The sequence below is a fragment of the Ctenopharyngodon idella genome, chromosome 5 (genome assembly GCF_019924925.1).
Source record: "Ctenopharyngodon idella isolate HZGC_01 chromosome 5, HZGC01, whole genome shotgun sequence".
NCBI lineage: Eukaryota > Metazoa > Chordata > Actinopteri > Cypriniformes > Xenocyprididae > Ctenopharyngodon > Ctenopharyngodon idella.
In genome coordinates, this window is record NC_067224.1 from 14,737,613 (window position 1) to 14,755,619 (window position 18,007).

Genomic DNA, 18,007 nt, shown 5'->3' on the forward strand with positions numbered 1-18,007 from the left:
CATGTGTAAAGGAAAAGAGACGCTTGAGCGTGTTTTTGCATTGACAACAGCGCCATCTGCAGTAATATATTTTCTATGTCGTTATACGCAACATCGATTTGTGATTAAATGATGAAAGCAACCATTTGAAATGAAATGACTCATTAAGTCAAGCAAGAAAATTGAATTTTCTAATTAAGGATTTGCTTATGAAAAATTCGTCGTGTAAATAGATTTTAAATATATAGAAAATATATTCTGAGAGGTCTTTATATATCAGTGATTCTCAGTGAGGGTTGGGGCCCTCAATAATCTGCAAACTGTCTTATTTTATTTAAAATAGACTTCTGTATATAAATTAAATTAAAAAAGCTACTTTAAATCATTGTCCGTTCATGATATATTTTGTAATATTGCTCACAAAATTTGCACAATATAAAAAGCAAAACGGTATTTATTTGTTTCTTGTTTCAAAAAACTAAATTATCAAAATTTTAAAAATGAATATTATGTTTTTAAAATATGATAAACCATGCAGCATCAATTTTCGTGCAATTTAATATAGGTTAATTCATATCCAAGCTGTTTGACAACATTTGAAGTTTCCGTTTCCACTTGTGGGACTTTTATTTGACCCGGAAGTATAAAGTGCTCTTTAATACAGAAGGAAGTGTGCTTTTACAAAGAACAGTTTTACAGTTGATATCATGGCATTAGATGTAAAGTCTAGAGCGAAGCGCTATGAAAAACTGGACTTTCTGGGTGAAGGACAGGTAAACGACTTGACTTTGATATTTCTGAGCTGTTGTTTGGTCGAATAGAACAGCCTGCAGCTGCAGCAGCTCTTGCAGGTGCATATTCTTCAGTTTTATCGATGCGAAGTGCTGTCCATAGATAATGTTGTACCATTATTTTGCAGTTCGCAACTGTGTACAAGGCAAGAGACAAAACCACAAACACAATTGTTGCTATTAAAAAGGTAAGACAATTGAGTTAACACAATAATGAATCCTATTATTGCGGCAAAACCCTCACTTTTCATCATATTCAACTACCCAATGCAAAATAATAAGCGAATATTTTGCTAAAGATTTTGTTGGTAACACTTAACAGTAAAATTTCATGTGTTAACTACACATTAGTTAACATGAACTAACAAAAAAAACAATTCTTCTACAGCAGTTATTAGTTATTTGTAACATCTACTAATACGTTAATAAAATCAGAAGTTGTATTTGTTAACATTTGTTAATGCACTGTGAACTAACATAAACAATTATATTTTTACTAAGACTAGTAAAGATTAATAAATGCTTTAATAAAGTACTGTTTATTGTTGGATCATGTTAGCTATTAACTAATGTTAACAAATGAGACCTTATTGTAAAGGGTTATCATTTTGATTTTATCAGTCTTCAGTACCATCATGTCAAAAGGTGAATTTCTTGTTTGCAGATAAAAGTGGGACACAGAACTGAAGCCAAAGATGGTGCGCTTTGGATCAATCTTAATCTTAATTTATATATTTATATATGTATATATTTTACACTGGTTTAATTTGAGTCTTACATATTTTCTTCTGTTACCTAGGCATCAACAGAACAGCTCTTCGAGAGATTAAGTTGTTGCAAGAGCTCAGTCATCCCAACATTATTGGTGTAAGTCATGTCTATATGCAAATAAATCTTTGATATGTGCTGCTGTTATTTATGATATAATACTGACATCAATGAGCCTGTTTTTGCTTTCAGCTCCTGGATGCTTTTGGACACAAATCCAATATCAGTCTTGTCTTTGACTTCATGGAGACAGATCTCGAGGTGACGGAAGAGTAATGCACTTATACATTTATTGTTCATTTCAGTATCTTCAACAACAAACCTATCACAGAGCAAAACCATTAAGAATAAAAGTAAATGTCAACACAAAATCATGATGTTTATCAGCCCTATCATTTGTTTGGTCAATGCACTTGCAATGAAAAATATAAGTACATTGTTGTATTATGGTTTGTTTCAGGTGATCATAAAGGACACCAGTCTCGTGTTGACGCCAGCCAATATAAAGGCATACATTCTAATGACATTACAAGGTCTGGAATACATGCACAATCATTGGATCCTGCACAGGGTGAGGCGCTGAGATATCTGCTCTGTTTTTAGTTATGTTCAAAAGTTTGGGGTCAGTAAGATTTCTTTTAAAAAGAAATCAATACTTTGTTAGGCAAAGATGTATTGATCAAAAGTGACAGTGTAAACATTTACAATGTTGCAAAAAATTTCTATTTCAAATAAATGCTATCCTTTGAATAATTTACTCTTCAAATAATCCTGAAAAAAAAAATTATCTCAAAAATATTAAGCAGCACAACTGTTTATATCATTGATAATGATAAGAAATGTATCTTGAGCAGCAAATCAACATATTTGAATGATTTCTGAAGGATCGTGACACTGAAGACTGGAGTAATGATGCTGAAGATTCAGCTTTGCATCACAGGAATAAATTACATTTTTTATATATATATTCAAATAGAAATTTTAAAATAGACATAATAAGAACAGTTATTCTAAATTGCAATAATATTTATCATATTTCACAATAAAATAAATAATTGAAACTCTTTATCTCACAATTCTGATTTTTTTTTTCTTGCAATTGCAAGTTTACATCTGTTATCATCTGTTTACATCAATTATGACTTTTTTCCTTCATAATTGTGAGATATAAACTCACAATTTTAAGTTATAAAGTCCAATTCTGAGAAAAAAAAAAAAAAAGTCGGCTCACAATTCTGACATTTTCTAGCAGTTGCAGGTTTATATTTCAATTCTGAGAAAAAAAGATAAAAAGTCACAATTACTTTATTTTTTGATCAGTGGAGGAAACGAGCTTCCATACCTTGGTGAGCATTCCTGAATAAAACTGGCACCTCCAGTCATCATCATCATCATTATTATTATTTTTCCTTTTCAGGATTTGAAACCCAATAATTTGCTACTGGATGAGAATGGAGTCCTGAAGCTTGCTGATTTTGGCTTAGCCAAAGCATTTGGAAGCCCAAACAGAGTGTATACACATCAAGTTGTTACAAGGTTTGTAGAAGTCTCTGATAGTTCTTATGTGTTAACATTTACTATATTACTTGGATCTTCTTTATTATGCTATTGTTTGATTTTTCATGTTGTGTGGTACTTCTCAGATGGTATCGTGCCCCAGAGCTGCTCTTCGGTGCCAGGATGTACGGTGTAGGTGTGGACATGTGGGCAGTTGGCTGCATTCTTGCTGAGCTTTTACTCAGGGTGAGTATCTTTGCCTAGTGTTTCTAAAGCCATTTGGCCCTTTTGAAATCATAGACCATTAACATGTATTTTAAAGTCAGCATGAAACGGAAGTTGCGATAGTCTTTTCTTCTTTATTGTGATGTATATCCAAATGTGACTGCTTCTCAAACAAGAAAAAATGTAGGACGGGGACTTGTAGGAAGGGGAATTAATTGGGTTGTCGTGGTTTGCTATTGCTGTAATCTCATGTGAGCGACAGATTGTCCCGCCCTCGCACCAGTAAACACGTCATCAGAGAAGAGATGTTACTGCCAGAGGGAGGGGGAAGTTATTTTGATAAAAGATTACAGGGGCATATGAAAATTAAAAAAAATAAAATAAAATAATGATGTGCATGGATAAATTATTCATAATACTACAATATTCCTTATAAAAGGAAGAATTGTCCATTTTGATTCATGGTGACTTTAAGAATGATTTGTTCTTGTTTTTTAGCTGCCATTTTTAGCCGGAGATTCAGACTTGGACCAGCTGACAAAGATATTTGAAGCTTTGGGAACACCAACAGAGGACACATGGCCTGTGAGTTGTAGTTATCTATTAAACTTATTTGTAATTGAGAGAGTTTTTTACTTAAGCTTCATTTCCATAAAGCGAAGCATTAAGGCCCATTCACACCAAGAACGATAACAAATAGAGTGAAAAAGTGACATGACTTGTGGCCAAGTATGGTGACTCATACTCGGAATTTGTGCTCTACATTTCACCCATCTAAGTGCACACACACAGCAGTGAGTATTGAACACACACACACCATGAACACACACCCTGAGCAGTGGGCAGCCAGTTTTGCTGCGGCGCCCGGGGAGTGACTGGGGGTTAGGGCACCTCAGTTGTGGGTAATGAGAGTGGAAGAGAGCGATGTTCATTCACCTTCCCCACCTACATTTCCTGCCGGTACTGAGACTCGAACCTGCAACCTTCAGGTTACAAGTCCGACTCTCTGTAGTTATGCTGTCAGCTGCTTTAAATGCTCGAGCTCTTTAAAGCAAAATTGATTATAATTGGTTATCAATGTTTTATCGTTAATCAGGTGAAAAGTTGTGGTCTGGACTTTTCTGTTCTTTTAAATTTAGAGCGATTTTTAAAATCGTTTAAAATATATCTTTATTGTTCTTGGTGTGACTGGGCCTTTACATGATATGCTCTAAAAGGACACATCAATAATGTTGCATATGTCCAATCTTTGAGGCTTTGAGAAATTTGTGTCTATATGAGGTGGAATCAGAAATTTGTGCTGGTTGTTGTTTTAGGGGATGTCCAATCTCCCAGACTATGTGTCATTTAAACTATTTCCTGGCACGCCACTGGAGCACATCTTCAGTGCAGCTGGTGATGACCTTCTGGAGCTCCTGAAGGGGTTATTCAACTTTAACCCCTGCACACGCACTACAGCTTCACAGGTGCTAATAACCGGGTTTCAGTTTAATCAACTGAATCTTAATGCTTAAAGCTAATCTACATTAGAGAAAGTGCATGAATGGATGCTCTTGTTTCAGGCTTTGAAGATGAGGTATTTCAGTAATAGACCAGGACCAACCCCAGGACCTCAGCTTCCCAGACCAAACTCCTCAACAGAAGCCCTAAAAGAGAAAGAAAACCTGTTGATTGGAATCAAGAGAAAACGTGACAGTATTGAACAGGGTGAAAAAACATGCACAAACACTTGATAAATGCATCCTATAGCATGTTTGTTTCTTTAATGAAACTATCAGTGTTGTTTATATTACACAGTGTTCCAAGGGAAATGCCTAATTGTTCAGAATAATCAGTTCCAGTGCTGCTTAACTGCATTCTTCAATGATTTATTGGGGACAATGTTAACATTTTCCAGATTAATGGAAGTTGTTGCTCTTTTTAGATGACACCGATGTATAATGGATAACGATAATGTCTAATGAAAATGGTGTCACGCATGGTAATGAAGTTTGAAATTGATAGTTAAATTTATTCCTATTCCATTTCTTAGGTACCCTTAAAAAGAAACTGGTGTTCTGAGTGATTTGGATGCTGTTTTCTTCCACTGGTGCTGCTGTGGTCCTGCATGAATGGAAACAGTTGCTGAATGAACGTATTTATGTGTCAATCAGTTTTTCAATTATTTTTTTATGTACTATAAATATTAAATTATAGAAAAATGTAGTTTTGCCTGTGGTCTGTTTTAATTAGTTATGCACATCACCCCCATTTATGCCACTATTATATTTAGTAATCATCCAAGATTTTTAGCATTTATAAAAAAAAAAAAAGCATATACAGTACATTTAAGTGTACAATTCCAGAAAAGTACTAAAGACATATTTAAAACATTTCATGTGACTACAGTGGTTCTACCTTAATATTATAAAGTGACGAGAATAATTTTTGTGCGCCAAAAAAACAAAATAACGACTTTTTAACAATATCTAGTGATGGGCGATTTCAAAACACTGCTTCATGAAGCTTTGAAGCTTTATGAATCGTTTGTTTCTAATCAGCGGATCACATAAACGAAGCCTCGTTTACTGAAATCACGTGACTGGCACTCCAAACCACTGATTCGAAACAAAAGATTATTAAAGCTTCATGAAGCAGTGTTTTGAAATCGTCCATCACTAGATATTGTTGAAAAGTCGTTATTATTATTATTTTTTTATTTTTTTTTTTGCCACCCAAAAACTATTCTCGTCGCTTTATAATATTAAGGTAGAACCACTGTAGTCACATGAACTGTACTTAATATGACTTAAGTACCTTTCTGGATCTTGAGAGGTTCAGTGACAATGAAAATTATGTCATTTATTACCAGTGTTGCCAGACGTACGATAATTATCGTATTTATTTTTTATAATTATCGTAAGAATTATCGTAAGAAAATGATTTTTTTTTAAAATAGCATTTTATTTAAAATAAAAACCAATCAAGACCCTCGATCAAGTCATGATCTATTCTCTCGTAAATCCATGCAGCGCTCAAAAGTGCAGAGAGCATAAGCCAGATTCACCGTAAAATAACGCCTGAATAGGTTTTTGAACTGTTTCATTGACATGAACTACCCGGAAGAACCCTTTTGAGGAAATGAATCGGACTTCCAGTCACTATTAGCAAGCAAGAGGCAAATTAATGATAGTTTTGAACTAATAAAGGCCCTAAATGAGGAGTCGATTCCCCTTAATTGAATCGATTCCAAACGCCTCGGAATCGAGGAATCGATTCTTTTTGGAGACCTAGACCCTCTTATTTCCCCATTATATACAATCTCTGTTGTTAGTCATGTTTTCCATCTTATCTCATGTTACGTCTTCTTGGCCCAATCATCGTGGAAAATGACACTCTCTCATGAGCACAGTTCCTGCCACAGCGCTTTTAGGTCAGTTGTTTCCCACTAAGGTACACATAGTTATTTATCGATTGTGGTAATGTGCAGGTCATGTCAAAAAGCTGTTGGTCTAGATCAGTGTTTTTTTCCGCCACGGCGGATCCATTCAAAATTATTGACATATAACACCACTGATCCTCTCAAACTTCTCCAAAACACGCTTGTTCGGCGAGCATCCGTTATAAAACACTTACAGTACATTAATTTTGACAACTACGCGAATATATTGAACTGTGTTCATGCAGAAATATGATGTTATAGCGATCAGTGAGTCGAGAGCGCACATGCACGGTTTGTTTGCGCGTCAATAATTGCGGACTCGCGCATGCCTTATGTACGACTCCTGTATGTCACTGTAATCGTCTTTACCTTCATTACAGTCGTCATCCATCAAAACCTTTTTTGCGACACAGGTTTTCTTTTTCCAACTGAGAGAGTTTGCGTTTTGAGCCACCGTTCAGTCTGTATTTCACAGCAGCACGATGAGAAACAGACTGGGCTGAACCTAAACAATCACAGAATACGTACGAGAGGTGGTCCCTTGTTTTAAATGTATTTTTTAAATTAATTTAATTTATTAAATGTAACGTTTTAATAATTAAATGAATGAATTATATTAATATATTTAAATTAATTTTAATTTATCTCGCGGCCCACCTGGAGGATCGACCCCTAGTGGGCCGCGGCCCACAGGTTGGGAACCATGGTCTAGATAAATGGCTGTATTCAAGTCACCGTTATTTATATAGCGCTTTTTACAGTGCAGATTGTGTCAACGTATAGCTTTACGGAGATAGAGGGAACATAATTTTGGCTGTACAGCAGCTAAAATAGTGTGATTGTCCAGCTTAAGTAAGTTCAGTATTGATTCATTCTGTTAAGATACTTGGACATTTTCAATCTGGCAACACTGTTTATTACTCCCCCTCATGTCGTTCTACACCTGTAAGACCTTCGTTCATCTTCGGAACACAAATTATGATATTTGATGAAAACTGAGAGGTATAGGACTCGTCCATAGACAGCAATTTAACCACCACTTTCAAGGTCCAGAAAGGTACTAAAGACCTTGTTAAAACAGTTGACATAACTGCAGTGGTTCAACCGTATTGGCCGGCTCCTGTGTCAGCATCACACGAATGCGTCGTGCTGCTCACGTGAACAGCGTCGGCCAATACTGAGCCGGCGTTCTGATGTAGAACTAGGGTGACCAGCGTCCCGCTTTGCTTTGTACCGCAGGTCGCATATTGAGAAAATGTCCCGCATTTTCATCAGTCTGTTGGTTTTTAATTATAATATTAAGAAAACGTGCATGCGTTCTTTTGCTTTTTCAGAAAGCATTTTATTTATTCTTTTTGCTGCATAGTTTTTCCTATATTTAACAGCGCTTCGACAAAATTAACATCCTGCCTTACACAAATACAACAGCCGTTTTTTAAATCCTATCCAGTGGTTGAAAAGAAAGGAGTAAACATGGTCACTAGTAGGTTGTGACGGCTGTCAATCGAAATGTGGAGCGGAGTTGGACTTGGTCAGAACTGTTTCAAAAATAGGGTGACCAGACGTTTTCCGGGGATCGTCCCGGTTTTTGGTGTTTTGATATTGAAGCGCCACATTCTCTTCTTTTAAAACTGACATTCCTACTTCCCGTTTTGCCTCTTTTGAGGCCCAAATATATTCTTCATCAAACACAACTATAGCAGATGTATCGAAGTATTACTTCACAATTAGTACACAATTACAATTTTACAATATTTCCAAGTGATTGTCATTGCAAACAATTTCAAAATAGGTGCCTGAATGTTTGTCTGATCTAAAATGTTTCTTTAAATGCATCTAAAAGTATCTGTCTGACTTGAGTTTGTTATGAGAAATGTCATCCACTAGTCTTGTTACTTGTAAGTGTAATTGATGTTGGCAACACTTTGAATGAATACTGTCGTTAAAGGGTTAGTTCACCCAAAAATGAAAATAATGTAATTTATTACTCACACTCATGCCGTTCCACACCTGTAAGACCTTCTTTAATCTTCGGAACACAAATTAAGATATTTTTGTTGAAATCCGATGGCTCCATGAGGCCTGCATAGCGAGCAATGACATTTCCTCTCTCAAGATCCATTAATGTACTAAAAACATATTTAAATCAGTTCATGTGAGTACAGTGGTTCAATATTAATATTATAAAGCGACGAGAATATTTTTGGTGCGCCAAAAAAAACAAAATAACGACTTATGGCCGATTTCAAAACACTGCTTCAGGAAGCTTCGGAGCGTTATGAATCGGCATGTCGAATCATGATTCGGATCGCGTGTCAAACCGTCAAACTGCTGAAATCGAATCTACTGATTCGATACACTGATTCATAATACTCCGAAGCTTCCTGAAGCAATGTTTTGAAATCGGCCATCACTATATAAGTAGTTTTTTTGGCGCACCAAAAATATTCTTGTCGCTTTATAGTATTAATATTGAACCACTGTACTCACATGAACTGATTTAAATATGTTTTTAGTACATTAATGGATCTTGAGAGAGGAAGTGTCATTGCTCACTATGCAGGCCTCACGGAGCCATCGGATTTCAACTAAAATATCTTAATTTGTGTTCCAAAGATTAACGAAGGTCTTACAGGTGTGGAACGGCATGAGGGTGAGTAATAAATGACATTATTTTCATTTTTGGGTGAACTAACCCTTTAATGGTTAGTGCATTACAAATGCATTTGTCTCATGAAGAAAACCAACATTCCATAGATTTTGAAAATTGACTGTTATGACAGATTTAAAATTGTTTATTTGTCTGATTTGGAAAGTTTTATGTTGTATCTGAAATTTTATAAGTTGATCTTATGTTATGAGAAATGTTATTTGCTAGTCTTGACTGTGTGTGATTGTTTCAATCAATCAAGGTGTAGTTGTTGGTAACACCTTAATGTATACTGTATTGTAGATAATAGCATTACAAAGCATTTGTGTTATCTAATCATCTAAATTAAGTTTATGAAATTGAGATTTAGAGCATTTTGTTGTGCCTCTGTGAATGCATTTTTCTCTACCCTGACAAAATTTGACTATAAATTAAATTAACATTTTTACATCTTGTCTGTTTTATTTCAATTTTGTAGAATTACAAATGGATGGTAATGCTTAATATTGTTGTATGAACATTAATTAGCAATGATAATTTTCAGTTACACTTATTGTGTTTAAATGACACATTTGTGTGTTAAAATTACCTTACGCAATTTGTGTTGAGATGGATCGCACATCTACTGTGTTAAATTTGACACAACATGTGTAGTCCCTGAGCACACTCACCACATGTTAAAATTCTGCACAAGTGTCATTTTTAACACATCTCTTTTTGCAGTGAGGGTGCGAGATTGTTTTCAACAATTTTAAACATCCACAAAAGTTCCGCAGTCACAACGCAGCAATTTCCACACACACACGTCTTAACTATGTGGTGAAGGTACACTCAGATATAAATAAATAAAAAATAAAATAATACACGTACTTTGTGCTTAAAATGAGTCTAAAATACAAAATAATAGTTAAAAATAGTTAAAAGTTAAAACAGTTGTAATTTCTGTATACAAAAACAGCTTGTGAAAATTGAAATATTAAATTCAATAATGTTCAAAAATATTTGTTAAATGCCGTTTCATCTTCTTGTATTTATGTTGTTTTATTTTTGTAATGTAATGTGCTTTTGTAAAGTCTAATGTGCTTTTGTATTGTTTTGAACTGTTTTTACAGTGGTTACTATTAATCGTGTAAATCGTTTTTTTGGTGAATTGTATTAAAACCAGAATAATAAAACTAAATCATAATTATTAATGTAATAATAACCTATAAGGAACCCACAACAATTAAAAACAAAAACATTGAAAAATGTATTGTTCCTGTTTTTTAATAAATAGATAATAACAAATGAGATTTTGGTGATATTTTGACCACTCAAATAGGAAATGTCCCCAGTTTCCATTTCAGAAATCTGGTCACCTTATTCAAAAATAGTTATCTGCATGATGCCTGCTGCCTTTAGGGTCAGTGATGTTTAATTTAAATGACATGTAAAATAAAGACATGTTACATTGTGATGTAATGGTGTTTTCTGGAAGGGACTAAAGAACAAAGTATTTTTATCAGCTGAAAGGCAGAATACAAATGTTTTTATTAAGTTAGACAGACATTATATAACAGCTTCAGGTTGTGTTTTAGTGTTGGTAACATGTCCCACTTAGTAATCGTCCCACATTTGCTTTGTTTGATGGTGGTCACCCTATGTAGAACCTGGAAGCGCTGAACGTAAACTACATATGAGAATGACACAGAAGAGAAGATATTGTTGAATAAAGTCGTTATTTTTGTTTTGTTTTTGCACACAAAGTATTCTCATCACTTCATAAAATTAAGGTTGAACCACTGCAGTCACGACTATTTTAACAATGTCTTTAGTACCTTTCTGGACCTTGAAAGTGGTGGTTAAATTGCTGTCTATGGACGAGTCATATACCTCTCGCATTTCATCAAAAATATCTTAATTTGTGTTCCAAAGATGGACGAAGGTCTTATGGGTGTGGAATGACATGAGGGTGAGTAATTAATGACAGAATTTTAATTTTTCGGTGAACTAACCCTTTAATAGTTTACAGATTGGTCTGTCCATTTTTTTTTTTTTTTTGAGGCAGTTTGATTTGTTTTGAAACTGCATCATTAGTCCTGAGGGAGGTGCAGTCCAGTCCTTTTTGTCTTTAGCCCAGGCGAGACGCTTCTGACGCTGTCTGTTGTTCAAGAGTGGCTTGACACAAGGAATGCGACAGCTGAAACCCATGTCTTGCATACGTCTGTGTGTAGTGGTTCTTGAAGCACTGACTCCAGCTGCAGTCCACTCTTTGTGAATCTCCCCCACATTTTTGAATGGGTTTTGTTTCACAATCCTCTCCAGGGTGCGGTTATCCCTATTGCTTGTACACTTTTTTCTAACACGTCTTTTCCTACCCTTCGCCTCTCTATTAATGTGCTTGGACACAGAGCTCTGTGAACAGCAGCCTCTTTTGCAATGACCTTTTGTGTCTTGCCCTCCTTGTGCAAGGTGTCAATGGTCGTCTTTTGGACAACTGTCAAGTCAGCAGTCTTCCCCATGATTGTGTAGCCTACAGAACTAGACTGAGAGACCATTTAAAGGCCTTTGCAGGTGTTTTGAGTTAATTAGCTGATTAGAGTGTGGCACCAGGTGTCTTCAATATTGAACCTTTTCACAATATTCTAATTTTCTGAGATACTGAATTTGGGATTTTCCTTAGTTGTCAGTTATAATCATCAAAATTAAAAGAAATAAACATTTGAAATATATCAGTCTGTGTGTAATGAATGAATATAATATACAAGTTTCACTTTTTGAATGGAATTAGTGAAATCAACCAACTTTTTGATGATATTCTAATTATATGACCAGCACCTGTATTTATATTTTTTTCCCAACTATGGAAATCAAAGGCTACCGTCAACTGTCTGGTTACCAGCATTCTTTAAAAATATCTTTTATGTTCAGCAGAAGAAAGAAACTTATACAGGTTTGGAACATGAGGGTGAGTAACAACAACAGTAACAATAACATTTTCATTTTTTGGTGTAATATCCCTTTAAGATATTTTAATAGACAATTCAAAAGTTCTGATATTGTTAGTAACACTGATATATTTTGAAAATGTTTCCTTTTTTAAGCTCGATATTGAGTTTGGATAAATAACAGATGGAAAGACTGAGAAGTTGAAAGCTGAAGCTACCCTGGAAAGGAGTAATTTTCTCTTTTAGACGGGATGGAAGACCAAGCAGATGCTATGTAAGTGTGAAGTCTTTACTTACACACTCATCTCTTGTTTCATTTATTATAACAAATATTCATTAATATGACTTGACGTGAAGGAGGACAGATGCAGGTAATTGCACATGTTGATCTCTGACTGTTTAGGTTTCTTTAGTGCAAATCTATGGAGCTGCTGTAAATACATAATAATGGTAATGGTACACAAAGTCTTAATGAAAAAAACCCTCTTCACTCTTACTAACTTATTTAACCTTAAAAACACATGAATTGAGTGTAAAATGAGGAGGGTTTAGTCTTAAAAAAAAAAATTAAACTTCATGGTTGCAGCAGTTATTTGCCATCCTCTGTGGCTGGCTTGTCAGTAATATTGTGGTTATCACTACAACCCTATTTAGTCTGCTCTTAATCCTACACTTAAACATTTGTTGTATCTCTAATCTGTTTTCATTAATTTTTAGATTAAAAAGTGCTACACAATGAAGGTTGTTCTTGCATATCTTCTGCCACCGTTGCCTGGAAGTCGATGCAATGTTAAATCTGAAATTTCATTCCTTCAATTTAATTTTGTACCGGTAAGTTTTACATGGGCCGTTATTTTTGTAATGATGTCTTGATGCATTCTAAACTCCTAAAATGTTTTTTTTTTTTTTTTTTCCCTAACTCTAAGCTTGGAGCCAGTATTGCATCCCACTGCAGCAGTTTTGAGACCGCATCAAAGACCAGACCACAGCCAATCTACATTGGAAGTTTGAAGAGCACAACATGACAGTACATCATTGCGAGGATTGACAGAGTAACCATTCCTGTGAATGAGGGCCTGACGTGCTGTGGACAATATATTCTAGGTGTGAAACTTGTCCTGTCCACCACAGATTAGTTTGGTCTTCTCTTTCTAATATTGAAGCGCCACATTCTCTTCTTTTAAAACTGACATTCCTACTTCCCGTTTTGCCTCTTTTGAGGCCCAAATATATTCTTCATCAAACACAACTATAGCAGATGTAACGAAGTATTACTTCACAATTAGTACACAATTACAATTTTACAATATTTCCAAGTGATTGTCATTGCAAACAATTTCAAAATAGGTGCCTGAATGTTTGTCTGGTCTAAAATGTTTCTTTAAATGCATCTAAAAGTATCTGTCTGACTTGAGTTTGTTATGAGAAATGTCATCCACTAGTCTTGTTACTTGTAAGTGTAATTGATGTTGGCAACACTTTGAATGAATACTGTCGTTAAAGGGTTAGTTCACCCAAAAATGAAAATAATGTAATTTATTACTCACACTCATGCCGTTCCACACCCGTAAGACCTTCTTTAATCTTCGGAACACAAATTAAGATATTTTTGTTGAAATCCGATGGCTCCATGAGGCCTGCATAGCGAGCAATGACATTTCCTCTCTCAAGATCCATTAATGTACTAAAAACATATTTAAATCAGTTCATGTGAGTACAGTGGTTCAATATTAATATTATAAAGCGACGAGAATATTTTTGGTGCGCCAAAAAAAACAAAATAACGACTTATGGCCGATTTCAAAACACTGCTTCAGGAAGCTTCGGAGCGTTATGAATCGGCATGTCGAATCATGATTCGGATCGCGTGTCAAACCGTCAAACTGCTGAAATCGAATCTACTGATTCGATACACTGATTCATAATACTCCGAAGCTTCCTGAAGCAATGTTTTGAAATCGGCCATCACTATATAAGTAGTTTTTTTGGCGCACCAAAAATATTCTTGTCGCTTTATAGTAATAATATTGAACCACTGTACTCACATGAACTGATTTAAATATGTTTTTAGTACATTAATGGATCTTGAGAGAGGAAGTGTCATTGCTCACTATGCAGGCCTCACGGAGCCATCGGATTTCAACTAAAATATCTTAATTTGTGTTCCAAAGATTAACGAAGGTCTTACAGGTGTGGAACGGCATGAGGGTGAGTAATAAATGACATTATTTTCATTTTTGGGTGAACTAACCCTTTAATGGTTAGTGCATTACAAATGCATTTGTCTCATGAAGAAAACCAACATTCCATAGATTTTGAAAATTGACTGTTATGACAGATTTAAAATTGTTTATTTGTCTGATTTGGAAAGTTTTATGTTGTATCTGAAATTTTATAAGTTGATCTTATGTTATGAGAAATGTTATTTGCTAGTCTTGACTGTGTGTGATTGTTTCAATCAATCAAGGTGTAGTTGTTGGTAACACCTTAATGTATACTGTATTGTAGATAATAGCATTACAAAGCATTTGTGTTATCTAATCATCTAAATTAAGTTTATGAAATTGAGATTTAGAGCATTTTGTTGTGCCTCTGTGAATGCATTTTTCTCTACCCTGACAAAATTTGACTATAAATTAAATTAACATTTTTACATCTTGTCTGTTTTATTTCAATTTTGTAGAATTACAAATGGATGGTAATGCTTAATATTGTTGTATGAACATTAATTAGCAATGATAATTTTCAGTTACACTTATTGTGTTTAAATGACACATTTGTGTGTTAAAATTACCTTACGCAATTTGTGTTGAGATGGATCGCACATCTACTGTGTTAAATTTGACACAACATGTGTAGTCCCTGAGCACACTCACCACATGTTAAAATTCTGCACAAGTGTCATTTTTAACACATCTCTTTTTGCAGTGAGGGTGCGAGATTGTTTTCAACAATTTTAAACATCCACAAAAGTTCCGCAGTCACAACGCAGCAATTTCCACACACACACGTCTTAACTATGTGGTGAAGGTACACTCAGATATGAATAAATAAAAAATAAAATAATACACGTACTTTGTGCTTAAAATGAGTCTAAAATACAAAATAATAGTTAAAAGTTAAAACAGTTGTAATTTCTGTATACAAAAACAGCTTGTGAAAATTGAAATATTAAATTCAATAATGTTCAAAAATATTTGTTAAATGCCGTTTTATCTTCTTGTATTTATGTTGTTTTATTTTTGTAATGTAATGTGCTTTTGTAAAGTCTAATGTGCTTTTGTATTGTTTTGAACTGTTTTTACAGTGGTTACTATTAATCGTGTAAATCGTTTTTTTGGTGAATTGTATTAAAACCAGAATAATAAAACTAAATCATAATTATTAATGTAATAATAACCTATAAGGAACCCACAACAATTAAAAACAAAAACATTCAAAAATGTATTGTTCCTGTTTTTTAATAAATAGATAATAACAAATGAGATTTTGGTGATATTTTGACCACTCAAATAGGAAATGTCCCCAGTTTCCATTTCAGAAATCTGGTCACCTTATTCAAAAATAGTTATCTGCATGATGCCTGCTGCCTTTAGGGTCAGTGATGTTTAATTTAAATGACATGTAAAATAAAGACATGTTACATTGTGATGTAATGGTGTTTTCTGGAAGGGACTAAAGAACAAAGTATTTTTATCAGCTGAAAGGCAGAATACAAATGTTTTTATTAAGTTAGACAGACATTATATAACAGCTTCAGGTTGTGTTTTAGTGTTGGTAACATGTCCCACTTAGTAATCGTCCCACATTTGCTTTGTTTGATGGTGGTCACCCTATGTAGAACCTGGAAGCGCTGAACGTAAACTACATATGAGAATGACACAGAAGAGAAGATATTGTTGAATAAAGTCGTTATTTTTGTTTTGTTTTTGCACACAAAGTATTCTCATCACTTCATAAAATTAAGGTTGAACCACTGCAGTCACGACTATTTTAACAATGTCTTTAGTACCTTTCTGGACCTTGAAAGTGGTGGTTAAATTGCTGTCTATGGACGAGTCATATACCTCTCGCATTTCATCAAAAATATCTTAATTTGTGTTCCAAAGATGGACGAAGGTCTTATGGGTGTGGAATGACATGAGGGTGAGTAATTAATGACAGAATTTTAATTTTTCGGTGAACTAACCCTTTAATAGTTTACAGATTGGTCTGTCCATTTTTTTTTTTTTTTTTTTTGAGGCAGTTTGATTTGTTTTGAAACTGCATCATTAGTCCTGAGGGAGGTGCTGTTGTGTCAGCCCTGTCTGTAACTTCTCTCTGGCTCATGATCAGTTTCTCAGTAAACTGGCTACGCTTCACCAACACTTTATTTTGATATGTTGAGAGTTTAAAATTTACAGACAGCATTTCTATAACCAAAGACCATTTAAAAACCCATTAGTATTACATAAATACTTTTCATAAATACAGGTAGTTCACTGAACCCAGTCACTCACTGTGGAAAACAGATGTTCTCTGCAACTTGCTTACTTTACAAAAACACAGTGAAGGAGAGGCATTCTTTTGCTGTCACTGCCAGCCAACTGGAGAACGATTGTATGAGCAAATCCAAACAAAACTCCCACCCATCAACCGCTATACAACATGTAAACAAAACAAGTAAAACCAAATTTTTGGGCATAAACTATAACAACGATATTTAAATGAGAATAACAGATACCTAGTTTAAACTTGTTCCTGTTCCCTAGTAAGACTTGGCCCGGTCGGGCTACAATAGGAATTTAAATAACTGTTTTTTATTGTCATTGTGGTCAAGGGAAATTCGAAACCACACATTATGACGATAGCGGAAGTGATATACAGTGAGGGTTTTATTTGATTTGGATGCGGGATCAATACTGAATAAGATTAAAAAACAAAACACCAATGTAACCAATCACGGCTTTGATTTCGGATTTATCTAGGCCATCATCTCAAAGACTTCCGCACGCAGTCCAGGACAGACAGCTCTTTTTCTGCTGCTCGCTGCCTCGCTCATACACGTCACAGTCTTTTGTGAGCAGCAGCGCGCTTGCACGGGTGCGCGAGACTACAGAAGACACGAACCACGGTCGAGTTATTTAGTATCTCACGAACAACAACATTTGAACTGGATTAGTGTGTGTAACGGAGGATTTTCCTCGCTGTCAGCATGTGTACCACGTGTTGTGTATCTCAGGTGAGTGATGCATTGACTACGGCATGTATAAACATCACCGTCGTGAACCGCGCGGAGCACTCGGTTTCTCCTATTTAAAATTATTTCCTGTAGCATTTGATGCTGATGTACACATATGGTTTAGAAGAAGTTTAATAATAAAAGTTACGTTCTTTTAAAATACGTGATTGATGTATTTGTTAATGTTCCGTTTCAAGTATACAAGCAGCTTTTTAGTGTCATCCTTGTTTGTTCTGTGTACGAGTTAACAGCTGTGAGTTCTCGATAGTAAATTTGCTTTACATCATTATTGGATGAATATAGTAAATCATATTTTCATAAAATCCTTATTTTAGTCCAGTATTCATTTATCACTATAATTATTTCTTTATTTCAAGCCCGTTATGACTATGAAGACCATATACTGTTCGGGGAAAAAGCTACAAGACGTTTTGAGTCTGGTCAAACTGGTCTGTTACCTGGTTTTAGATGGCTTTGTGCCCTTTTTCAGTTCGTCAGGCTGAATCCAGCTAAACGCCAGTTTGGCTC

The 18,007-nt window shown here is 34.9% G+C and overlaps 2 protein-coding genes and 1 long non-coding RNA gene across 4 annotated transcripts in view; all 3 read left to right on the top strand.

The window, feature by feature from the left end:
* Positions 1–579: 579 nt before the first annotated feature.
* cdk7 (cyclin-dependent kinase 7) lies at positions 580–5,465 on the top strand. Its single transcript, XM_051895357.1, has 12 exons — positions 580–752; positions 899–958; positions 1,435–1,468; positions 1,570–1,637; positions 1,731–1,799; positions 1,999–2,109; positions 2,956–3,074; positions 3,182–3,281; positions 3,759–3,845; positions 4,577–4,726; positions 4,823–4,967; positions 5,293–5,465. The coding sequence occupies exons 1-12, from the start codon at positions 687–689 to the stop codon at positions 5,319–5,321; spliced, it is 1,038 nt and encodes a 345-aa protein (XP_051751317.1). The 5' UTR covers positions 580–686; the 3' UTR covers positions 5,322–5,465.
* Positions 5,466–12,310: 6,845 nt separating this feature from the next.
* On the top strand, positions 12,311–13,816 carry LOC127512933 (uncharacterized). The gene is made up of 3 exons (XR_007930284.1): positions 12,311–12,532; positions 12,976–13,089; positions 13,185–13,816. It is a non-coding gene; the product is annotated as an uncharacterized LOC127512933 (long non-coding RNA).
* Positions 13,817–17,125: 3,309 nt separating this feature from the next.
* serinc5 (serine incorporator 5) overlaps positions 17,126–18,007 on the top strand; it is a 28,893-nt gene continuing 28,011 nt past the window's right edge. Inside the window, exon 1 of one of the 2 annotated variants that reach the window (XM_051894429.1) lies at positions 17,126–17,479. In XM_051894429.1, the coding sequence (XP_051750389.1) occupies positions 17,453–17,479 (27 nt within the window). In that variant the 5' untranslated portion in view covers positions 17,126–17,452. The remainder of the gene's footprint in view (positions 17,480–18,007) is intronic. The other variant, XM_051894428.1, reaches the window with a different exon arrangement.

What these genes read in the sequence shown, in the direction of transcription:
- cdk7 (XM_051895357.1), top strand. Translation starts at nt 687, where the DNA reads ATGGCATTAGATGTAAAGTCTAGAGCGAAGCGCTATGAAAAACTGGAC. An exon ending in TCATGGAGACAGATCTCGAG is followed by an intron (nt 1,800 to 1,998) that starts GTGACGGAAGAG and finishes GGTTTGTTTCAG; the next exon opens with GTGATCATAAAGGACACCAG. An exon ending in ACACATCAAGTTGTTACAAG is followed by an intron (nt 3,075 to 3,181) that starts GTTTGTAGAAGT and finishes GGTACTTCTCAG; the next exon opens with ATGGTATCGTGCCCCAGAGC.